Source organism: Solanum dulcamara, chromosome 4 (genome assembly GCF_947179165.1).
Source record: "Solanum dulcamara chromosome 4, daSolDulc1.2, whole genome shotgun sequence".
Taxonomy (NCBI): Eukaryota; Viridiplantae; Streptophyta; class Magnoliopsida; order Solanales; family Solanaceae; genus Solanum; species Solanum dulcamara.
In genome coordinates this window covers 29,280,973-29,301,037 of record NC_077240.1, presented here as the reverse complement: position 1 = coordinate 29,301,037, position 20,065 = coordinate 29,280,973, and the positions used below count along the sequence as shown (strand labels likewise).

Here is a 20,065-nt window from a genome sequence, read left to right as displayed (position 1 = left end):
AGACTCACTTGCTAAACGTGAGATTTTTGGACCTGTAGTCCAAACCCCTGAAGGTGTAAAACCAGTTGGCTATAAATGGGTTTTTGTTAGAAAACGAAATGAGAGAAATGAAATTGTAAGATATAAGGCACGCCTTGTTGCACAAGGATTCTCTCAAAGACCCGGAGTCAACTATGAAGAAACATATTCAACGGTTATGGATGGAATAATATTTCAATATCTCATCAGTTTAGCTGTACATAAAAATCTTGAAATACACCTAATGGATGTGGTTGCAGCTTACCTTTATGGTTCACTTGATAATGAAATTTACATGAAAATCCCAGAAGGATTAAAATTGCCTGAAACATGCAAAAAGTCTCGGGAAGTATACTCAATAAAACTCCAAAGATCATTATATGGTCTAAAACAATCAGGGTGTATGTGGTATAATCGCCTCAGTGAGTACTTGATAAATGAAGGCTATATAAATGATGTCATTTGTCCATGTGTTTTTATTAAGAAAATGGAATCAGAGTTTGTTATACTCGCCATTTATGTTGATGACATAAATCTCATTGGAACCCCTGAAGAGGTCCAAAAAGCAATTGAATATCTAAAGAAAGAATTTGAAATGAAAGACCTTGGAAAGACAAAACTTTGTCTAGGTCTGCAAATTGAACATTTAGTAGACGGAGTTTTTGTCCATCAATCTGCCTACACTGAAAAAATCTTAAAAAGATTTTACATGGACAAAGCACATCCATTAAGTACTCCAATGGTTGTTCGATCACTTGAAGTGGAAAAGGATCAGTTTCGACCTCCAGAAGAGGATGAAGAAATCCTTGGTCCTGAAGTACCATATCTCAGTGCTATTGGCGCACTTATGTACCTTGCTAACGCAACTAGGCCTGATATAACATTTTCTGTCAATTTGCTAGCAAGGTATAGTTCATCCCCAATGCGAAGGCATTGGAACGGTATCAAACATATTTTGCGATACCTAAAGGGTACTATTGATATGGGTTTGTTTTATACTAACAAAGGTTGCGCAGACCTTATTGGTTATGCAGATGCAGGTTATTTATCAGACCCACATAAAGCTCGATCTCAGACAGGTTATCTGTTTACACACGGAGGGACTGCTATATCATGGCGATCTACAAAACAGTCCATTGTTGCTACTTCTTCAAATCATGCTGAAATAATAGCAATTCATGAAGCAAGTAGAGAATATGTGTGGTTGAGATCGATGATACAGTTCATCAAAGAAAGATGTGGTCTAGAAAATAATGTTAAAATACCCACAATTATATTTGAAGACAATGCCGCGTGCATAGCTCAATTGAAAGGTGGCTTCATAAAAGGAGACAGAACGAAACACATTTCACCAAAATTATTCTTCACACATGATCTTCAGAAGAACGGTGAAATTGATGTACAACAAGTTCGTTCAAGTGATAATCTTGCAGATTTATTCACAAAGGCATTACCAACATCAACTTTTGAGAAGCTAAGGCATAAGGTTGGAATGCGCCGTCTCCAAAATATCAAATGAAGTTTTCATCAGGGGGAGTAAAATACGCGCTGCACTCTTTTTTCCTTAACCAAGGTTTTGTCCCACTGGGTTTTCCTGGTAAGGTTTTTAATGAGGCAGCAATTAAGGCGTATTACCAGATATGTAGACACAACATCTATGGAAGCACATTACACGTGTACATCCAAGGGGGAGTGTTAGAAAGATTAGTGGATGTTAGGTGGAATTTTTATATATAAGTGGGGCCCACTGATAAGTGGGCAACCCACTGATTTCCTCTCCTTTTAGCCTATTTTTTTGCCTATATATTGAAGGCATATAGGTGAAGTGAAGACGTGCATCGAAATACAAATACATTTGCTGCTTTTCTCTTCTGCTCATTTCTCCTATATCTTTGTTCTCCTCTTTATCTTTTATTTGTTTTGTTGCCAATTTAATTTACAACAATTGTTTTATTATTAATTCTTATGAGCACGCAAAGCGTGAATAAATTCACTAGTCTAATACAGTTCCAAATGTCGGCCAAGAGTCGTTTTTAAGTAGTCTTCTGGACTAATTAAAGATGAGATTAAAGATCTGTTTGATCTTCTCTACTACTAATAATATTTTATATTTAATAAATGTATTCTTTATTATAACGTGACAAAACTTTTCCAAGAGTATTTTTTAAAAAACGTTTATCACTTTAAACAGATAATTATTATTAAGCATAATAGATAAATATGATTCTTAACTTCGTTTCAGCTGACAACTATGACCTCTAATTTTACTAGTGCACACGTAGGCATTTAAATTATCCAAAACTTGAGCAAATAAATACATTTATCTTACATGACATTCTATATGACAATTTTATTTCCTACGTGGCATCCTACGTGTATTATGTCATGTAGAATACGTAGGTCTACTTATTTAATTTTATATCAAGTTAAGTGTCTACTTGTGTACACCCAAAATTGTAATGCATAGATACAAACTGAAACCAAGTTAAAAGGATATTCATGCCATTATGCCTTATTATTGTTGTTCTAATCTTCTAATGGATGCATAAATGATATGAGGTAGAGATGGAGTACGTAGCAGTAAGCTTTCTTTTATTTTGTAACTTGTTAAAGTTTTTGTTTTCCATATATATGTGATGTGATTGGAATCTCATTCTGCTCCACCAACATTTGGTAATACATATATCTGCTTAATAAATACATACTATAAAATTGTGATATAGATATGGAGACCTGAGACAACAAATAAAACAAAGATTTAATGTATACTTTAATCCATACGTTTGCTCTTTAGCTGAGTGTCACCATCCACGTACCGCCAAGAGAATAGTCATTTTTACGGTTAATCTTAACCTACTAGGCCCACGATGTTAACCCTAACTTATTGGCAGGTCTATAATTATCACAATGTATAAAATTATCATAATTATATAAGGACAGTTCGGTGCATTAAAGCTCTCGCTATGCGCAGGGTTCGGGGAAGGGCCTGACCACAAGGATCTATTGTACGCAGCCTTACCTTTCATTTTTGTCAGAGGCTATTTCCAAGGCTTGAACCCGTGACTTCCTGGTCACATGACAACAACTGTACCAGTTACTCCAAGGCCCCCTTTCAAAATTATCATAATTATATAATTATCATATTTACATTTATACCCTCCTTAAGTTGAAGCATGAGGATCCTGAATGTTCTTGGGAAGTAAATGCTCATACTGTGACTTGCCCAACACTTTCGTAAAAGTATCTGCTAACTGCTCATGCATTGGAACATAGCTAAGAGAGATACTACTGGATTGCAGCTCATTTCGAACCTAATGACAATCTACTTCAATATGTTTGGTTCGTTCATGTAAAACTAGATTTCAGATAATATATAATGTCACTTGATTGTCACATTCCTAAATTATTCCAAACACATCGTAAGTTAAACCGATGTTGAAAAAAGCATATATGCATTTTAATCATTCCAATTCACAGAAGGGTCATCGATTGGTATTCTTTCTCCCCTGAAGGGTGGTACATAACGATTATTTTGATTTGAACATCATCTGTAGTTGATCACCCCAGCATGAATCCGAACTAGTTCTCAAGAATGAACAAATCTCTCCTCACCCTCATTTCTACCACCCACTCCTAGACTTTCATAGTGCAATGCGTAGCAACTTGATATCTCTGCAAGTGTTATAGTTGTTGGATATCACTCTTGTTCTTATACAACAAAACTATTGTACTCAATCTCCATTCTTCGGGCATTTTTATCGTCTTAAAAATGATGTTAAAACAACCTAGTTAACCAGTCTATACCTTCCCTATCTGTTCTTTTTCAAAACTCCACTAGAATCTCATATGGTTCGATCGCTCTTCCCATGCTCATCCTACTAATAACACGCTTAACCTTCTCAACCTTGATACACATACAGTACCATGCCCAAAATTTCAATGACTCTCCGAGTACTCCAAATCACCAGCACAATAATGTCCCTGTCCCCTTCTTCGTTCAAGAGCTTATGGAAGTACGCTTGTCATCTTCGTCTAATGGGTGTCTCTTCCACAAACACCTTTTTTTTTTTTATTTTTGATGCACTTCACTTGGTCCAGGTCGCAGACCTTCCTCTCAATCCCTTTCGCAAGCATGTACAACTTTTATCACCTCCTTTATCCCCTTCTTTATCCCCTAGTTCAATATGAAAGTTTTTGTCTTTGCTGCCGTAACCTACCTTTAACTAGAGAAAAAATGTTACCAGTCCTGAATTGAATTAAGTAGAAGAAACTAGTATAATAAGTTTACAAGCTTTGTTAAACCAACAAGTAGGAATTTTAAACCTAACTTGGGTTGATTTGATCAGAAAAGTAGTATACCTCCGACTGAATCAATATCGCGTTCTCAACTTCAAAAATTAGTTCAGACATGAGAATTATCCAAGATCATATATGTAATGAGATCAAGCCCCTCGTCCCCTACTGATGTGGAACTTTAATATTATAAATACGATATAATTGTTTGACGAAGGGTGCTCCAAATGTCACTTTTCGACATATATAGCTACGCTCCAACCATGTATTCTAGGTTGTTGGTGTATTCTCCATCTCTCACAATTCTGATTTTCATCAGCATATTTTCATTGAGATCCCACAATTTTGTCAAATGAATCCATGTACGTGTATATAGATACATTTTGTTGCTGACCACTTCTCACCCTCAATAAGGGGGGGGGGGGGACACCTATCTCGTCATGGATGTTGGATTATGGGTCATGCATCGCACATATGAACTGACCCGACCCAATCAGATTCATTTTTTGTTTTGAATATATGAACTGCACAAACTTAAAAAGAGGAGGGAACAGTTACATTAAAAGTAACTGCCAACTACTAATTCCTCTCTTTTAAATTTGTCCTTAATCTTCAGAACGAAAATACGAGGATCAAAAACAAGAAAAAGAAAAATTGATTTCTCAAAAATAGACTGATATCAAACAAAAGAAAGGCATTTAGTTTGTTAAATTGTACTTTGTTTTCTTGTGATTCAAAGAGGGATTTGGAGCAACTCAATTTCAGTAGCAAAATCAAACACTTCTGCTGCAAATAAAAGGTACATAATCCATCGATTTTGCCTCATTTTTCTTTCATTGGTATCAGAGTCGTGGGTAATTATTTCATATTTGCAAAGTTATTTCTTGAGAAAGACTACTGGTTGATTTCTTTGTTAAAAATAATTTTTTTTTGATAAAGAAATAAGTAGAAAACAAAAAAAATAAACATGAATTTATCAATTATGGACTTTGCATGAAGAAAATCCATAAATAAAATAGTGAATGATTCTCACCTTTAAATTATTGAAGACTGGAAATAAACCAAAAAAATTGAGATCCGATAATAAATCTAAAAATTTCCCTCCTTGTTTCTTGTGAAATGGTGCAGTTCTTTCTTTGGTGAAGAAAAAGAAGAAGTAAAGTGATTTTGTTCAATGAAAAGTATGAAAAAAAACCTTTTAAATAAAACACTCTTGAAAAAATTGTGAACTACACCACTATTCTCTTTTTGTTAAGTGGAATGTCCACATATTAAGTGGAATGTCCACTACATAATATATTAAAATGGGGCCCACTAAAAGTGGGCAGTCCACTAATCATCTACTAACACTAATTTTTCTATATATATTGCCATGAATTGGCAATGAAAGAACGTGAAGAACAGAAATACATATACACAATTCCTCTCTTTCTCTCTTGTGTTCTGTTTCCCTCAATATCTCTCTTTCAATAATTTTACTTAATTTTGCCAAGCTAGTTATTTTTATAACATAAGCTAGTTATTTTTATAACACGTTATCAGTACGAGGCTCCGGCTAATTTTTCAAGGTAATAAAAGTGGTAAGAGTTTTATTTTATTTTATTTTTATAAAATGGCAAATATTTCCAAAATTGAATTTATTGCTCTTGATATTTCTGGAAAACACTACTCCTCATGGGCACTAGATGCCGAAATTCATCTTGAATCGATGGGTCTGGCAGACACCATCAAAGATGATAACCAGGCATCTAGTCAAGACTGTGCAAAAGCTATGATTTTCCTTCGCCACCATCTTGACGAGGGTCTTAAATTACAATATCTTACATTAAAAGATCCCTTGAAATTGTGGAAAAATTTAAAAGAAAGGTATGACCACCTGAAGTTGGTCATGCTTCCACAAGCACGTCATGACTGGTTAAATCTGAGACTAATGGACTTTAAAAATATAACTGAATATAATTCAGCTTTATTTCGAATTATAGCTCAGTTAACTTTATGCGGAGATGAAATCACAGAACAAGATAAACTTGAAAAACATACTCCCCATTTCCACCAGCGAATATGCTCCTGCAACAGCAATATCGCGAAAAAGGCTTTACAAAATATTCTGAATTATTATCTCACTTACTTATTACTGAACGCCATAATGAATTATTAATGAAAAATCATGATAGTCGGCCCGTTGATTCTTTGCCACTCCCTGAAGTAAATCAGGCAAATTCTAACCAACAAGAAAGAGTACATGGCCCCAGTCGTGGTCGTGGTCGTAGTCAAAGAAGAAATTTTAATCATGATGCTCGGCTGACACCAAGAAATAATCAACAATATAAAAGGCAGGGTAAAAAGTCAGAAGCTTTACCGAAGAATAATTCAGAAACAATATGTCATAGATGTGGAGGTGTGGGGCACTGATCGCGAATTTGCTGGTCATCAAAGCGCCTTGTTGAGCTATATCAGGCATCTCTGAAAAGGGCAGAAAATAATCCAGAGACAATTTTTATCTCTGAAGATAATATTGAGCCCATGCATTTGGATGTAGCTGATTTCTTTAATTTTCCAAAAGTAAATATGAATGTTGATAAGCCCGATAATATTTAAACAATTCTCTTTGTTGTTGTATGTATTAAATATTATGTTTGTATTTTTCTAGATCCATGTAATAAAATAAAATTTTGTATAATAAATTATGTATTAATTATAATATTTACTTTCTTTCTTTGTGAAGAAAATATGGAAATGCCTCAAATCTTATTTGGATCAATGATAAATCACGAGAATATTTGTGTAATTGATAGTGGAATAACCCATGCTATATTTAAAGACGAGAAATATTTTTCCAATTTACTTAGAAGAAAAGCTAATGTTACTACAATTTCTGGTAATTCAAAAATGATAGAAAGCTCCGGAAGAGCTACTATAATTCTACCTAAGGGGACAAAAATTGTTATAGAAGATGCACTATTTTCTTCTAAATCCCCAAGAAACTTGTTAAGTTTTAAAGATATCCGCAGAAATGGATATCATGTTGAAACACTAAATGAAATAAATATTGAATATCTTGGTATAACCAAGAGTGTCTCAGGCCAGAAATATATTTTGGAAAAATTACCAACTCTGTCATCTGGCCTATATAATGCAAAAATTAGTGCAATTGAAGCAAATATGATCGTAAACCAGAAGTTTACTGATTCAAATATATTTGTGCTATGGCATGATCGAATAGGTCATCCTGGATCAATAATGATGAGACGAATTCTTGAAAATTCAACTGGACATCCGTTAAAGAACCAGAAGATTCTTACAAATGATGAATTTTCATGTGCTGCTTGTTATCAAGGCAAATTAATTGCTAGACCATCGACCCTGAAGGTTGGCATCGAATCTCCTGGCTTTTTAGAGCGTATACATGGAGATATATGTGGACCTATTCATCCACCTAGTGGATTGTTTAGATATTTTATGGTCCTAATAGATGCATCATCTAGATGGTCTCATGTGTGCTTATTATCATCTCGCAACCTGGTGTTTGCAAAGTTGTTAGCACAAATAATAAGATTAAGGGCGCAATTCCCAGATTATCCAATTAAGGTCATTCGCCTTGATAATGCTGGAGAATTTACATCCCAAGCTTTTAATGATTATTGCTTATCAATTGGGATAAAAATTGAACATCCTGTTGCTCATGTTCATACTCAAAATGGCCTTGCAGAGTCATTTATAAAGCGCCTATAATTGATAGCAAGACCTTTACTAATGAAAACAAAATTGTCAATTAATGTTTGGGGTCATGCTATCTTACATGCATCAGCACTTGTACGTCTCAAACCGACACATTATAATAAATATTCTCCGTCACAATTAGTATTTGGTCATGAACCAAATATAGCCCATTTAAGAATTTTTGGTTGTGTGGTATACGTGCCTGTAGCACCATCACAATGTACAAAAATGGTCCCTCAACGAAGGTTGGGCATATATGTTGGGTTTGACTCACCCTCCATTATTCGATACCTTAAACCGTTGACTGGAGATTTATTCACTGCTCGATTTGCAGATTGTCGGTTTGATGAAACAATTTTCCCGCCATTAGGGGGAGAGAAAAAGGAACCCAAAAAAGAAAAAGAAATTGCGTGGAAAGTTTCATCACTATCATATTTTGATCCACGCACCCGCACATGTGAGCAGGAGGTCCAGAAGATCATCCACTTACAGAAAATAGCAAATCAAATGCCAGATGCATTTACTGATTTGAAACGGATAACTAAGTCACATATCCCTGCAGTGAATGTGTCTATCCGGATTGATGTCCCAAAAGGACCATCTGCAAGTATCATAGCTTCTGAATCCCAAACACGCCAGAAGCGTGGTAGACCGTTGGGTTCAAAGGATAAAAATCCTAGAAAAAGAAGCGTGAGAAATAATAAAGATGATACTACAATAGAACCTCTTGAAGAAGGTCAAGATTTGAGTAAATGTGATATTCCTGAAGAAATCAGTGAACCCGAGACTCAAGTGAATGAAGAACTTTCAATAAGTTTTTTCGGTGATGAGATAAAATTAGATCGATCTAAAATCACGGTTGATAATGTTTTTGCATATAATGTTGCAATTAACCTCATGCAAGACAGTGAAAGTCTTGAGCCTAAATCCGTCGAAGAATGTCGACGAAGATGTGATTGGCCAGAATGGCAAAAGGCAATTCAATCAGAATTAGACTCACTTGCTAAACGTGAGATTTTTGGACTTGTAGTCCAAACCCCTGATGGTGTAAAACCAGTTGGCTATAAATGGGTTTTTGTTAGAAAATGAAATGAGAGAAATGAAATTGTAAGATATAAGGCACGCCTTGTTGCACAAGGATTCTCTCAAAGACCCGGAGTCAACTATGAAGAAACATATTCACCGGTTATGGATGGAATAACATTTCGATGTCTCATCAGTTTAGATGTACATAAAAATCTTGAAATACACCTAATGGATGTGGTTACAGCTTACCTTTATGGTTCACTTGATAATGAATTTACATGAAAATTCCAGATGGATTAAAATTGCCTGAAGCATGTAAAAAGTCTCGGGAAGTATACTCAATAAAATTACAAAGATCATTATATGGTCTGAAACAATCAGGGCGCATGTGGTATAATCGCCTAAGTGAGTACTTAATAAATGAAGGCTATATTAATGATGTTATTTGTCCATGTATTTTTATTAAGAAAACGGAATCAGAGTTTGTTATACTCGCCGTTTATGTTGATGACATAAATCTCATTGGAACCCCTGAAGAGGTACAAAAGGCAATTGAATATCTAAAGAAAGAATTTGAAATGAAAGACCTTGGAAAGACAAAACTTTGTCTAGGTCTGTAAATTGAACATTTAGCAGACGGAGTTTTTGTTCATCAATCTGCCTACACGGAGAAAATCTTAAAAAGATTTTACATGGACAAAGCACATCCATTAAGTACTCCAATGGTTGTTCGATCACTTGAAGTGGAAAAAGATCAATTTCGACCTCCAGAAGAGGATGAAGAAATTCTTGGTCCTAAAGTACCATATCTCAGTGCTATTGGCGCACTTATGTATCTTGCTAACGCAACTAGACCTGATATAATATTTTCTGTTAATTTGCTAGCAAGGTATAGTTCATCCCCAACACGAAGTCATTGGAACGGTATCAAACATATTTTGCAATACCTGAAGAGTACTATTGATATGGGTTTGTTTTATACTAACAAAGGTTGCGCAGACCTTATTGGTTATGCAGATGCAGGTTATTTATCAAACCCACATAAAGCTCGATCTCAAACAGGTTATCTGTTTACACACAGAGGGACTTCTATATCATGGCAATCTACAAAACAGTCCATTGTTGCTACTTCTTCAAATCATGCTAAAATAATAGCAATTCATGAAGCAAGTAGAGAATGTGTGTGGTTGAGATCGATGATACAGTTCATCAAAGAAAGATGTGGTCTGGAAAATAATGTTAAAATACCCACAATTATATTCGAAGACAATGCCGCGTGCATAACTCAATTGAAAGGTGGCTTCATAAAAGGAGACAGAACGAAACACATTTCACCAAAATTATTCTTCACACATGATCTTCAGAAGAATGGTGATATTGATGTACAACAAGTTCGTTCAAGTGATAATCTTGCAGATTTATTCACAAAGGCATTACCAACATCAACTTTTGAGAAGTTAAGGCATAAGGTTGGAATGCGCCGTCTCCAAAATATCAAATGAAGTTTTCATCAGGGGGAGTAAAATACGCGCTGCACTCTTTTTCCCTTAACCACGGTTTTGTCCCACTGGATTTTCCTGGCAAGGTTTTTAATAAGGCAGCAATCAAGGCGTATTACCAGATCTGTGTACTCTTTTTCCTTCATTAGGCTTTTCCCATTGGGTTTTTTCCTAGTAAGGTTTTAACGAGGCACAACATCAGAATAACTTAGTATATTATTTCTTGTAAAGTGTTTTTATGTAAACACATTACACGTGGACATCCAAGGGGGAGTGTTAAGTGGAATGTCCACATATTAAGTGGAATGTCTACTACATAATATATTAAAGTGGGGCCCACTAATCATCTACTAACACTAATTTTTCTATATATATTGCCATGAATTGGCAATGAAAGAACGTGAAGAACAGAAATACATATACGCAATTCCTCTCTTTCTCTCTTGTGTTCTGTTTCCCTCAATATCTCTCTTTCAATAATTTTACTTAATTTTGCCAAGCTAGTTATTTTTTATAACATAAGCTAGTTATTTTTATAACACTTTTGACTTTATTGAAATTTTATTAGGATAAGTGGGTATACATTTCCTTTTATCAGAAAATGTAGTACTATCTAATCTTTTCTTTTGAATTGAATGAGACAAACATGTTATATTTATTGCTTTATTTTTTTCCAAAAGACCAAAAGTGAGATGTGACAAGTTTGTTCATTATTTTTTTGAAAAACGTGTTCAGTCTCTCTTTTGGAATCAACAGTATTTTTCTCCTTATAAGAAATAATATAACATGTAATGTGACTTTTGGTACCATTTATTTTGAAAATCATGTAAATACCAAGCCACTTTAATACTTTATTTATTATTTTAAGGAGATTAATGAAGTACTGATAGAATTGGTACCCTTTTTTTGTATGATTCATGTAGATAGAAAATTCTAATATACTCGATAGATTATATTTTTTTGAATGGGTCAAATTGATTATAATCTTGTTTTTGATATTTTGATCAATTGTGGTGACTTGTTTATGAATTAGATAAAAGATTTAATTGATCTTTATTTAATTAGAAAAAAATTCGTTTAGTCCTTATTTTTCCTAGATAGTTTTTGTCTTCTACAAGTAATAGTAACATATGTTGTCACATTGAATGGTACAACCATTCTAATTATTTCTTTGTTCCTATTTCAGAAATGGCTAAACGGAAACAAACTCGAATCTCTCCAAGTGAGAGTACTGGATGTCGAGCAAAGAAACAAAGTGGGAGAACACGTAGTCGAAGGGCATATTTTCGAGGTCGTGAGATCATACGAAATGGTGTCCCCAAGGCAACACAAAATTTGTTATGAAATGAAAGGGTTATAAGAAGGGAAGGACAGAAAAAACTAATAGAGTTCAAGTCTTTTAAGATGTCCCCAAGTATTATTGTTGCTAATTTTATTCATTTGTTTGAATTAAAACGTATAGAACTAGAAAACTATTTAGAAATCTCGGATTGGGAAGCTTTAGCTATTTTAGCAAATTCTCTATGTGATCCTTGGGGCGGAAGATTAATTAATGTTTATCATGAGATTTGGCCTAACGAGCCTTTTTGGGTGTACATAAGTCATCTAGAATATTAGTGGGATAATTTTCATCTTTAAATTGACTTGTAACTTGAAGATGTTTATTAACTTTATATATATAGTTATTTCTATTCTTTTATATGAATTTCATTCACTTACTTGAGTTTACATCGACTTAATTGAAAGCTATCATTCTAATACACATTAAGAAATGATTTTCTAATTTTGGTCAAATGTTTAGTTAGTAGATGATGATCGAATTCTTAAGTGTCCTTTCGATTTTATACTATACATGAAACCTTTATGTGAAATCATTTGCTTGAATGTGTAATTAGCATGCAAAATTGATAAAATACTTGCATGTTTATCTCTTAATTACAAACATGGCATCAAAAAATATAATTGCTGACTTGAACAAAGGTGAAAACTTGAACGGTGATAGTTACGACATATGGAGTCATAAAATATGATATGTACTGGAAGAGCAAAATTCTCTCGAAGGTATAAACCATGTTTGAATCAATCGGAAGAGGGTAACACTGCACAACACACAAGAGACCTTGAAGCTTATAAAGCTTGAAAAAAAGGCTAATTTCACTGCACGTGGAATAATAGTTAGTTCTGTTGTTGATGACCTCATACATGAATGTGAGGAATTACCAATTACTCATGTTATGTGGGCATATATGCGAGGAACATATAGAGGTACGTCTGTGACCCACCTTCGACAGTTGACTATAAAATTTGACACTTACAAGAAGCGTTATAATTAGAATGTCAAACAATATCCTAGGGTGATACCAAACATGATAGTCCAACTCAATAGTGTTGGTCATGTTATCTCAAATGAGAAACAAGTTCAAGCAGTGATCCGGTCTCTTCCCAACAACTGGGAACATTTGGAGGTTAACTTGACCCATAATGATAGTATCAAAACATTTTCTGATGTTGCCCTCTATGTTGAACTTGAATATGAGCGGCTTGGTGCTATAAAAACTGCTTCTAATGCTTTTGTGGCAAAGTCAGGTGGTACAAAGTCTTTAGGCTTCAAGCGCAAGAAGAATTGAAAGAAAAATTGAAAGAACAAAGAGTCTGGAGAAGGACCCTCTAACAAAGGAAAAATCCAAATTCCAAAAAGAGAAAATGGTTTTTTCAAAAAAAAGAGACAAGAGAAAAATGAAGTGCTATAATTGCCAAGTTCCAGAGAATTTTTCTCGTGAATGTACCAAGCCAAAAAAGGTAGCATTTCTAAATGCATCTCTTAGTGCTACAGATGTTTCTATCACTTCTTTACTAATTGAATCCTATCTTATGTGGATTGTAGACTCAGGATCCACCAACTATGTGAGTCGATCGAGAAGCGTTTGTGGAGTTTTTTAGAGTTTCACCTGGATCAAGGTGGAGCTATGTAGGAAATAATGCTAGACTAGAAGTCAAAGGGATAGGCACTTGCAAAGTGGACTTGCGTGGTGACCGATCTTTAATGTTGCATGACGTCCTATATGTTCCAGAGATTCAACGAAACTTAATATATGTATTTGTACTTTTAGATGTTGGTTTTGATCTATTATTTAATCGTAATGGTGTTCGAATAATTCTAGACAATGTCTTTTATGGTTTTGGACTATGGTATGATCGTTTTATCGTTTTAGATTATAATTTTTCAACTTTGACTATTATGTTGACCATTGTGTAATGACATATTATTCTAGTAACAATGATGTTAATGTTATTACATGGCATGCAAGATTAGGTCACATAGGGCAAGATCGAATGAATAGTTTGGCAAAGGAAGGGCAATTAGGTCTTTTCTCCAAAATTGATATGCCAACTTGAGAAAATTGTCTTGCTAAAAAAATTACACGTAAACCATTTAGAAAGGCTAAAAGAGCTTAGATACCACTTCAATTAATTCATTCTGATATTTGTGGTCCAATGAATGTGAAGGCAAGGTTTGATGCCATATATTTCATCACATTTATTGATGATTTCACGCACTTTGGTTATGTCTATTTGATTTCTCATAAATCTGAAGAACTTGAGTTCTTTTAAAGATATATGAATGAAGTTGAAAATCAATTAGATAAAAAATAAAGGTTTTAAGAGCCGATCGAGGTCGTGAATATTTGTCAAAATAATTTGAAGAACTATGTACTAAAAAGGCATTATTAGACAGTTAACTACTACTTATACACCTCAACAAAATGGTGTAGCTGAGAGAAGGAACAGAACATTGTTGGATATGATAAGATTAATGATAGCGCAGGCAAATTTGTCTATCTCTTTCTAGGAGATGCATTATTAACTGCGGCTTATATATTGAATAAAGTGCCTTCTAAATCAGTACCTTCCACTCCTTATGAATTTTGGACTGGTCATAAAACAAACCTGAATGATTGACGACCTTGGGTGCTGCATATATTAAAGTTAGTTTTGGTGAATTTGGTAAACTAAGTCCAAAAGGAAAGAAATGTATCTTTATAAGTTATTCAGAACATTCTAAAGGGTATGTGTTCATTGATGAATTAGAAGATGGAAGTATTGTTGAAATTGAATCATGAGATGTCAGATTTTTGGAAAATGATTTTCCCAAAAAAGGTGATATAAATGAAGAAGATCCTCTCTATGAAATGTTGAATTCAAAAGATCAGATAATGTCATCGGATATACTTGATTGGATAATTGATCAAGAAATAATTGAAGGTCCTAGTGGGAGTTTTGAATTCGAAAATCCTATAGAGGAATCTGAACTTCTATTACGTAAGAGTACAAGAAAAGGAGTACCTAAACGATCAAGATTGAGGATTATGTTTTCTTGGTATCTCCCACAAAATTGGATAAACCTAATTCTGTGACTAGGGCTTTATTGAGCCCTAAAAAGGATGAATGGTTAAAAGCGATGAAAGAAGTATTAGATTCCATGAAAACCAGCAAAGTATAATATTGTAACATCCCCTAAAAACGTTGTATACGATGTTTCAATTCTCCTAAAAATAATACATCCTCTGTATTGTGGGCATAGTCCAAATTGGATGATTCAAATTTCAGAGTAACCACAAGATCATTACCTACAACTTTTGTGAAGACCATATTTTAAGTTTCGAAGGTTAAGTAGGTCAAATAAATTAATTATTGTAAGACAGGATGTTGTGATGGAATGGAGTATTTATAGAAGAAAAGTCATATCTCACTGTAGGATTATCCAAATTGGTTTATTCTTGAACGATATGAAACTAGACTTCCATATCTACAATTATTATGAGACACCAAATCCTAATAAGGAATTTATTGTATTCAAATGTAGCTCCGAAAAAGAGTATTTTGTTATAAATAACTCATCTCACCTACCATGAAAAGATCTAGGTACATTTGACATCACTCATGACATCAATTGTCCTCCATTTAACATCACCCATGACATCACAATTTTTCATTAAATTTTCAAATTTTTTCTTTATAATTATTTTATTTATTGTTAGGTCCCTCTTCTACACCTATAAATATCCACCTTATTTCCTCATTTTATTCATCAAGCTTTCTCAAACAACTCTTCTCTCTATACACTTTTTTACTCATTCTCAAATATAGTTTTAGTTCTTAGTAGTGAAGAAATACTATTCTGGTGATTAATATACTCCGGATAGTACACAAAATGTTCCGGCGGGGAGAAAATCTAGGACTCAAGAGTGTTCATTAAGTCCTTCGGTTTCGACTAAAGCTTCGGATTTCAGGTATGTAAGGCTTCAATGAGAGTATTCCTTCCACTCTCATGTCTAAATTATTTTGATTATATGATAAATTATATTTATTTTCTTTAAGCTTTACTCTAAGTTATGTGGGCGTTTATCCATGGGTTCTTCCACCCATGTAGTCCAAAAACTCTTTCAATTAAGTCTCTTGATTTCAAGTAATATTTTCTTATGATAATTCTTATTTTTTTACTTAATAGTATGAATCATGGTTAAACTAATGATTATTGGTCTATTTTGATGCAACATAATTTCATATGTATGAATTGATGGTTTGCAAGTAATTCATCTATTTATATATTTAAAGGTTCTTGAAATTCATGGTGGGTGGTTTAAAGTATGATTTTTAATTAATGGATTTCAAAGTATTTATGTATATTTATTTACATACATATTTGCAAGTTGAAGTGATATAAACCCACCTAGTCTTACTATGTTTTTAATAAAGTTTGAGATGAAAGCTTTGACTCCAAATAAATATTTATGAAAGCAATATCTATGATCAAAAGGGAGTCTTATGAAATGAAAGAATGATGAAATGATATGAATGATGGATTCTTTATGCAATAAGGACAATTCTTGCATATTTGAATTATCAAATGTTTTAATGAGGTATTCTACCGAATATGATGTTTGAATTCTCAAGTTATATGCTATGAATATTTTGAAGTATTAAACTATTCAGTGGGATTGACTTAGCACCGAATAAGGCATTGAGGTGGGATTCGGTAAGGGAATCCTAGTAGAAACCCCTTGTCTCATTAACTATGTGTCAACATAGGATCCCTAGTAGGCTTAAGCTAATGGATCCATGAAAGCCCTTAAAGTTAAAGTTAAAGAAATGAATGAAGTTGACGGAGTTCTACCTGGCAAGTAGTCTCCCCGGCCAACGTAGGGGGTTATGTTGGATTCCATGTAATAGCTCGCATGGTCTTAAATGTCGGTTATGATTATTTTCCCACAAAATAAATGTTTTAAAGGATATCTATATGATTTATTATGCATGCATTACATTATGTTCCATATTACATAAATGTTTTAATGTTTCCTCAATGTTCGTGCATCCTTACATACTTGGTACATTCAAAGTACTAACGCATACTGTTTTGCCTACATGATATCACCATATAGAGATCAGTGCTCCTCCTCGTTCTCCTCCACGTGGCTAGTTGAGATTTCGTTGAAGACTACTTTTGGTGAGATCCCATATTCCAGGAACAATACTCCTTTATCTTTCTAGCTTATGATATGTTAAGATATTTTACTATGGCATTTCTTCTATTATGATTGAGGGTGAGCTAGGGACTTATCTTAGCCCCGTTAAATCTAATAGTTAGAGGTATTATTGAACATATGTAAGTTAAGATTTACTATTATGATTTCCGCTTGTTTATTTATCATCATTACCTATGAAAGGCTAAAAGAATGCTAAAAGGCTTGTTTGAGGTACTTTCGGGTTCCTCATTCGCCATGTCACGTCTAGGCCCTAGGCTTGGATTGTGACAAATATATAGTTGACCTTCCTCAGAAACGTAGAGCTATTAGTAATAAATGAATTCTCAAGGTTAAATGCAAATCGAATGGGTCAATAGAAAAAACACAAAGAACGATTGGTGGCAAAAGGTTTTACTCAAGAAGTTGGAATAGATTATGAGAAAACTTTTTCACCAGTTGTGAAGTTTACCTCTATACGATTACTTTTGGTTATTTTTACACGTTTAGATCTAGAATTACACCAAATAGGTGTGAAGACGTATTTTCTCAATGGAGAACTAAACGAGGAAATTTATATGGAACAACATGTAGGTTTCGTTGTTAAAGGCCAAGAAAAGAAAGTTTGCAAATTGAAAAGATCAATTTATGACCTAAAGCAATCTTCGAGGCAGTGTTACTTAAGATTTCATAAGGAGTTGATTTCATTTGATTTCACCACGATCGATGAAGACCATTGCATCTATGTGAAAAAGTCTAATGGAAAGTTTGTAATTATTTCTCTTTACGTGGATGATATTTTATTAGCCAAAAATAATTTGGAATATGTAAAAATTGTCAAGTCATCGCTTTTAAAGTCATTTGATATGAAAGAAATGGGTGAAGCAGACTATATATTGGGTGTTAAGATCCAAAGAAATTATTCTAAGAAATTCTTGAGTTTATATCAAGAAACATACATAAAGAAAATATTGGAATGATTTCGATAAATAATTGCAAACCTATGGATACTCCTGTAGCAAGAGGTAAAACTTTAAGCCTTGAAATATGTCCAAAGACTAGGAAAAAAAGACATGTATCGAGTTTCATATTCGAGTGATGTCAGGAGTTTGATGTATGTTATGATGTATACGCGCCCAGATATTTGTTATGTCGTTGGTCTGGTTAGCAGGTATCAATCCAACCCTGGAAGAGACCATTGAAAAGTAGTGAAGAGAATATTTCGATATCTGAAGGGAACTGTGTCACGATCCAATCCACGGGCTGTGTGGGAATCTACTATAACACCTACATAGGAGAACCCTTACAGAAATAACATGCGAAAGTTTAACAATTGACAAATACCAAAATAAAAAGTCAGGAAGACACCATAATTGAAAATTTTAAAACTCTAAGTTTTATTGCTAAAAACATACTAACACTTCCAAAGATACTAGTCTAAACAGGTACAAGAGCTTCTAAAGAATACAGAGTATAAATAAAGTAATGACATAGCTTCCACCATAAGGAAGGAGTATTAGAAGCTGTTGGAGAATCATCTTCGTCTTTACCTAAGAAACATCATTGACCCTGTAACCAGACTATGCCAATTGGCATAGCAAGAGTAGTATCAGTAGAAACAACACATATTGGTAAGAATCATCATTCAACCCGATACCCACTGCATAATATAAATAAATCAACAAGAAGAAAATATGCTCTTAAGAAATACACCGCCAAACCTTTATGAGCAACTTTTACTATTCTCGATAACTTCATTAAATTCGTTCAAGACTAACTCTCATCCCTTCTAGTTGGTCTAGTGCCAACTCTAATACAGATCAAGGCCCCTTCTACCACATAGAGGAGTTTTCAAACTATGGGCCACTACTAACTTTGTCTAACAAGTCTATTGCCTTTAGCTTTTACACTAACACCTGGCCCTAGAATGATTAACATCTCACTTGGAAGAGGTAAATATTTAAGTGAACTAAGACTTACCTCATAACTATACTGTCCTGCTGTGTCAGGACCTATCTCGCTCTGGCGGCCTCGCCACAGTGGGATTCCTCCCGCCAGAGCGGCCTGGCCAGAGATAGTAACTCTGACTTCTCCCCCAATCCCTTTTTTCACATATACCAACATGACACCATCAATATCTGACTCTAAGTCACTACTCTTATTAAACCACATATCAACTGCTTACCGATTATTTACCACGGCCTCATACCTACGATACAGATGCATCTAGCAACCATAACATAATCTGAACATGCATATATAGAGAAGCACATTACCAATTTACCATTTTAAGAGAAATATACAGTTTCACCATGTAAATCTCAATTATAATTGTTAACATGGTAACACTCGAACCTTCGGCCCTTTCATATCAATTATTATACAGAATGGGCATGCTCAATTATCATCAAGTCAGTTTCTCTATCATTACACATATAATCAAGATCAATTTACAGATGATAGCCACACAATGGTTCTCTCATGGAACCCATACCCTAATTATTAGTGTGTCGGCATGACACCCGATCCATTATTTAGTATGTGTCGAAATGTGACACTCGATCTAATATATGTATCAGAACGTAACATCCGATCTAATATATGTGTCAGAACATGACATATGATCCCATATATATGTCAAAAATGTGACATTCGATCCCATATCACAATCACAATGCATAATCACAGTTCACAACAAATAGTTCACATACTTGCACAATCAAGTAATCAGGATCATTGCATGTAATTGTTCACAAATAGTCATTCTATTAGTTTTATTTCATCTTATTTCATAAATGCGCATTACTCAACCATTTCATATGGAACTGTCACTATGAAAACATACCCACACACACATACACACACACACATATATATATATATATATATATATATATATATATATATATATCCTATATTTATATAGATCAATAGCCCCATACTTGACACCCCCTTGATTATCATAAGTCTCAATATCTCACTCTAATC

General features: G+C 34.1%; 1 protein-coding gene across 1 annotated transcript in view; it reads right to left on the bottom strand.

The window, feature by feature from the left end:
- The window catches only part of LOC129884152 (uncharacterized), a gene marked incomplete at its 3' end in the record, with an annotated part of 41,176 nt that extends 21,927 nt beyond the window's left edge, over positions 1 to 19,249 (bottom strand). Inside the window, exon 1 of the mRNA XM_055958500.1 lies at positions 19,058 to 19,249. Within this exon, the coding sequence (XP_055814475.1) occupies positions 19,058 to 19,249 (192 nt within the window). The remainder of the gene's footprint in view (positions 1 to 19,057) is intronic.
- Positions 19,250 to 20,065: the final 816 nt, after the last annotated feature.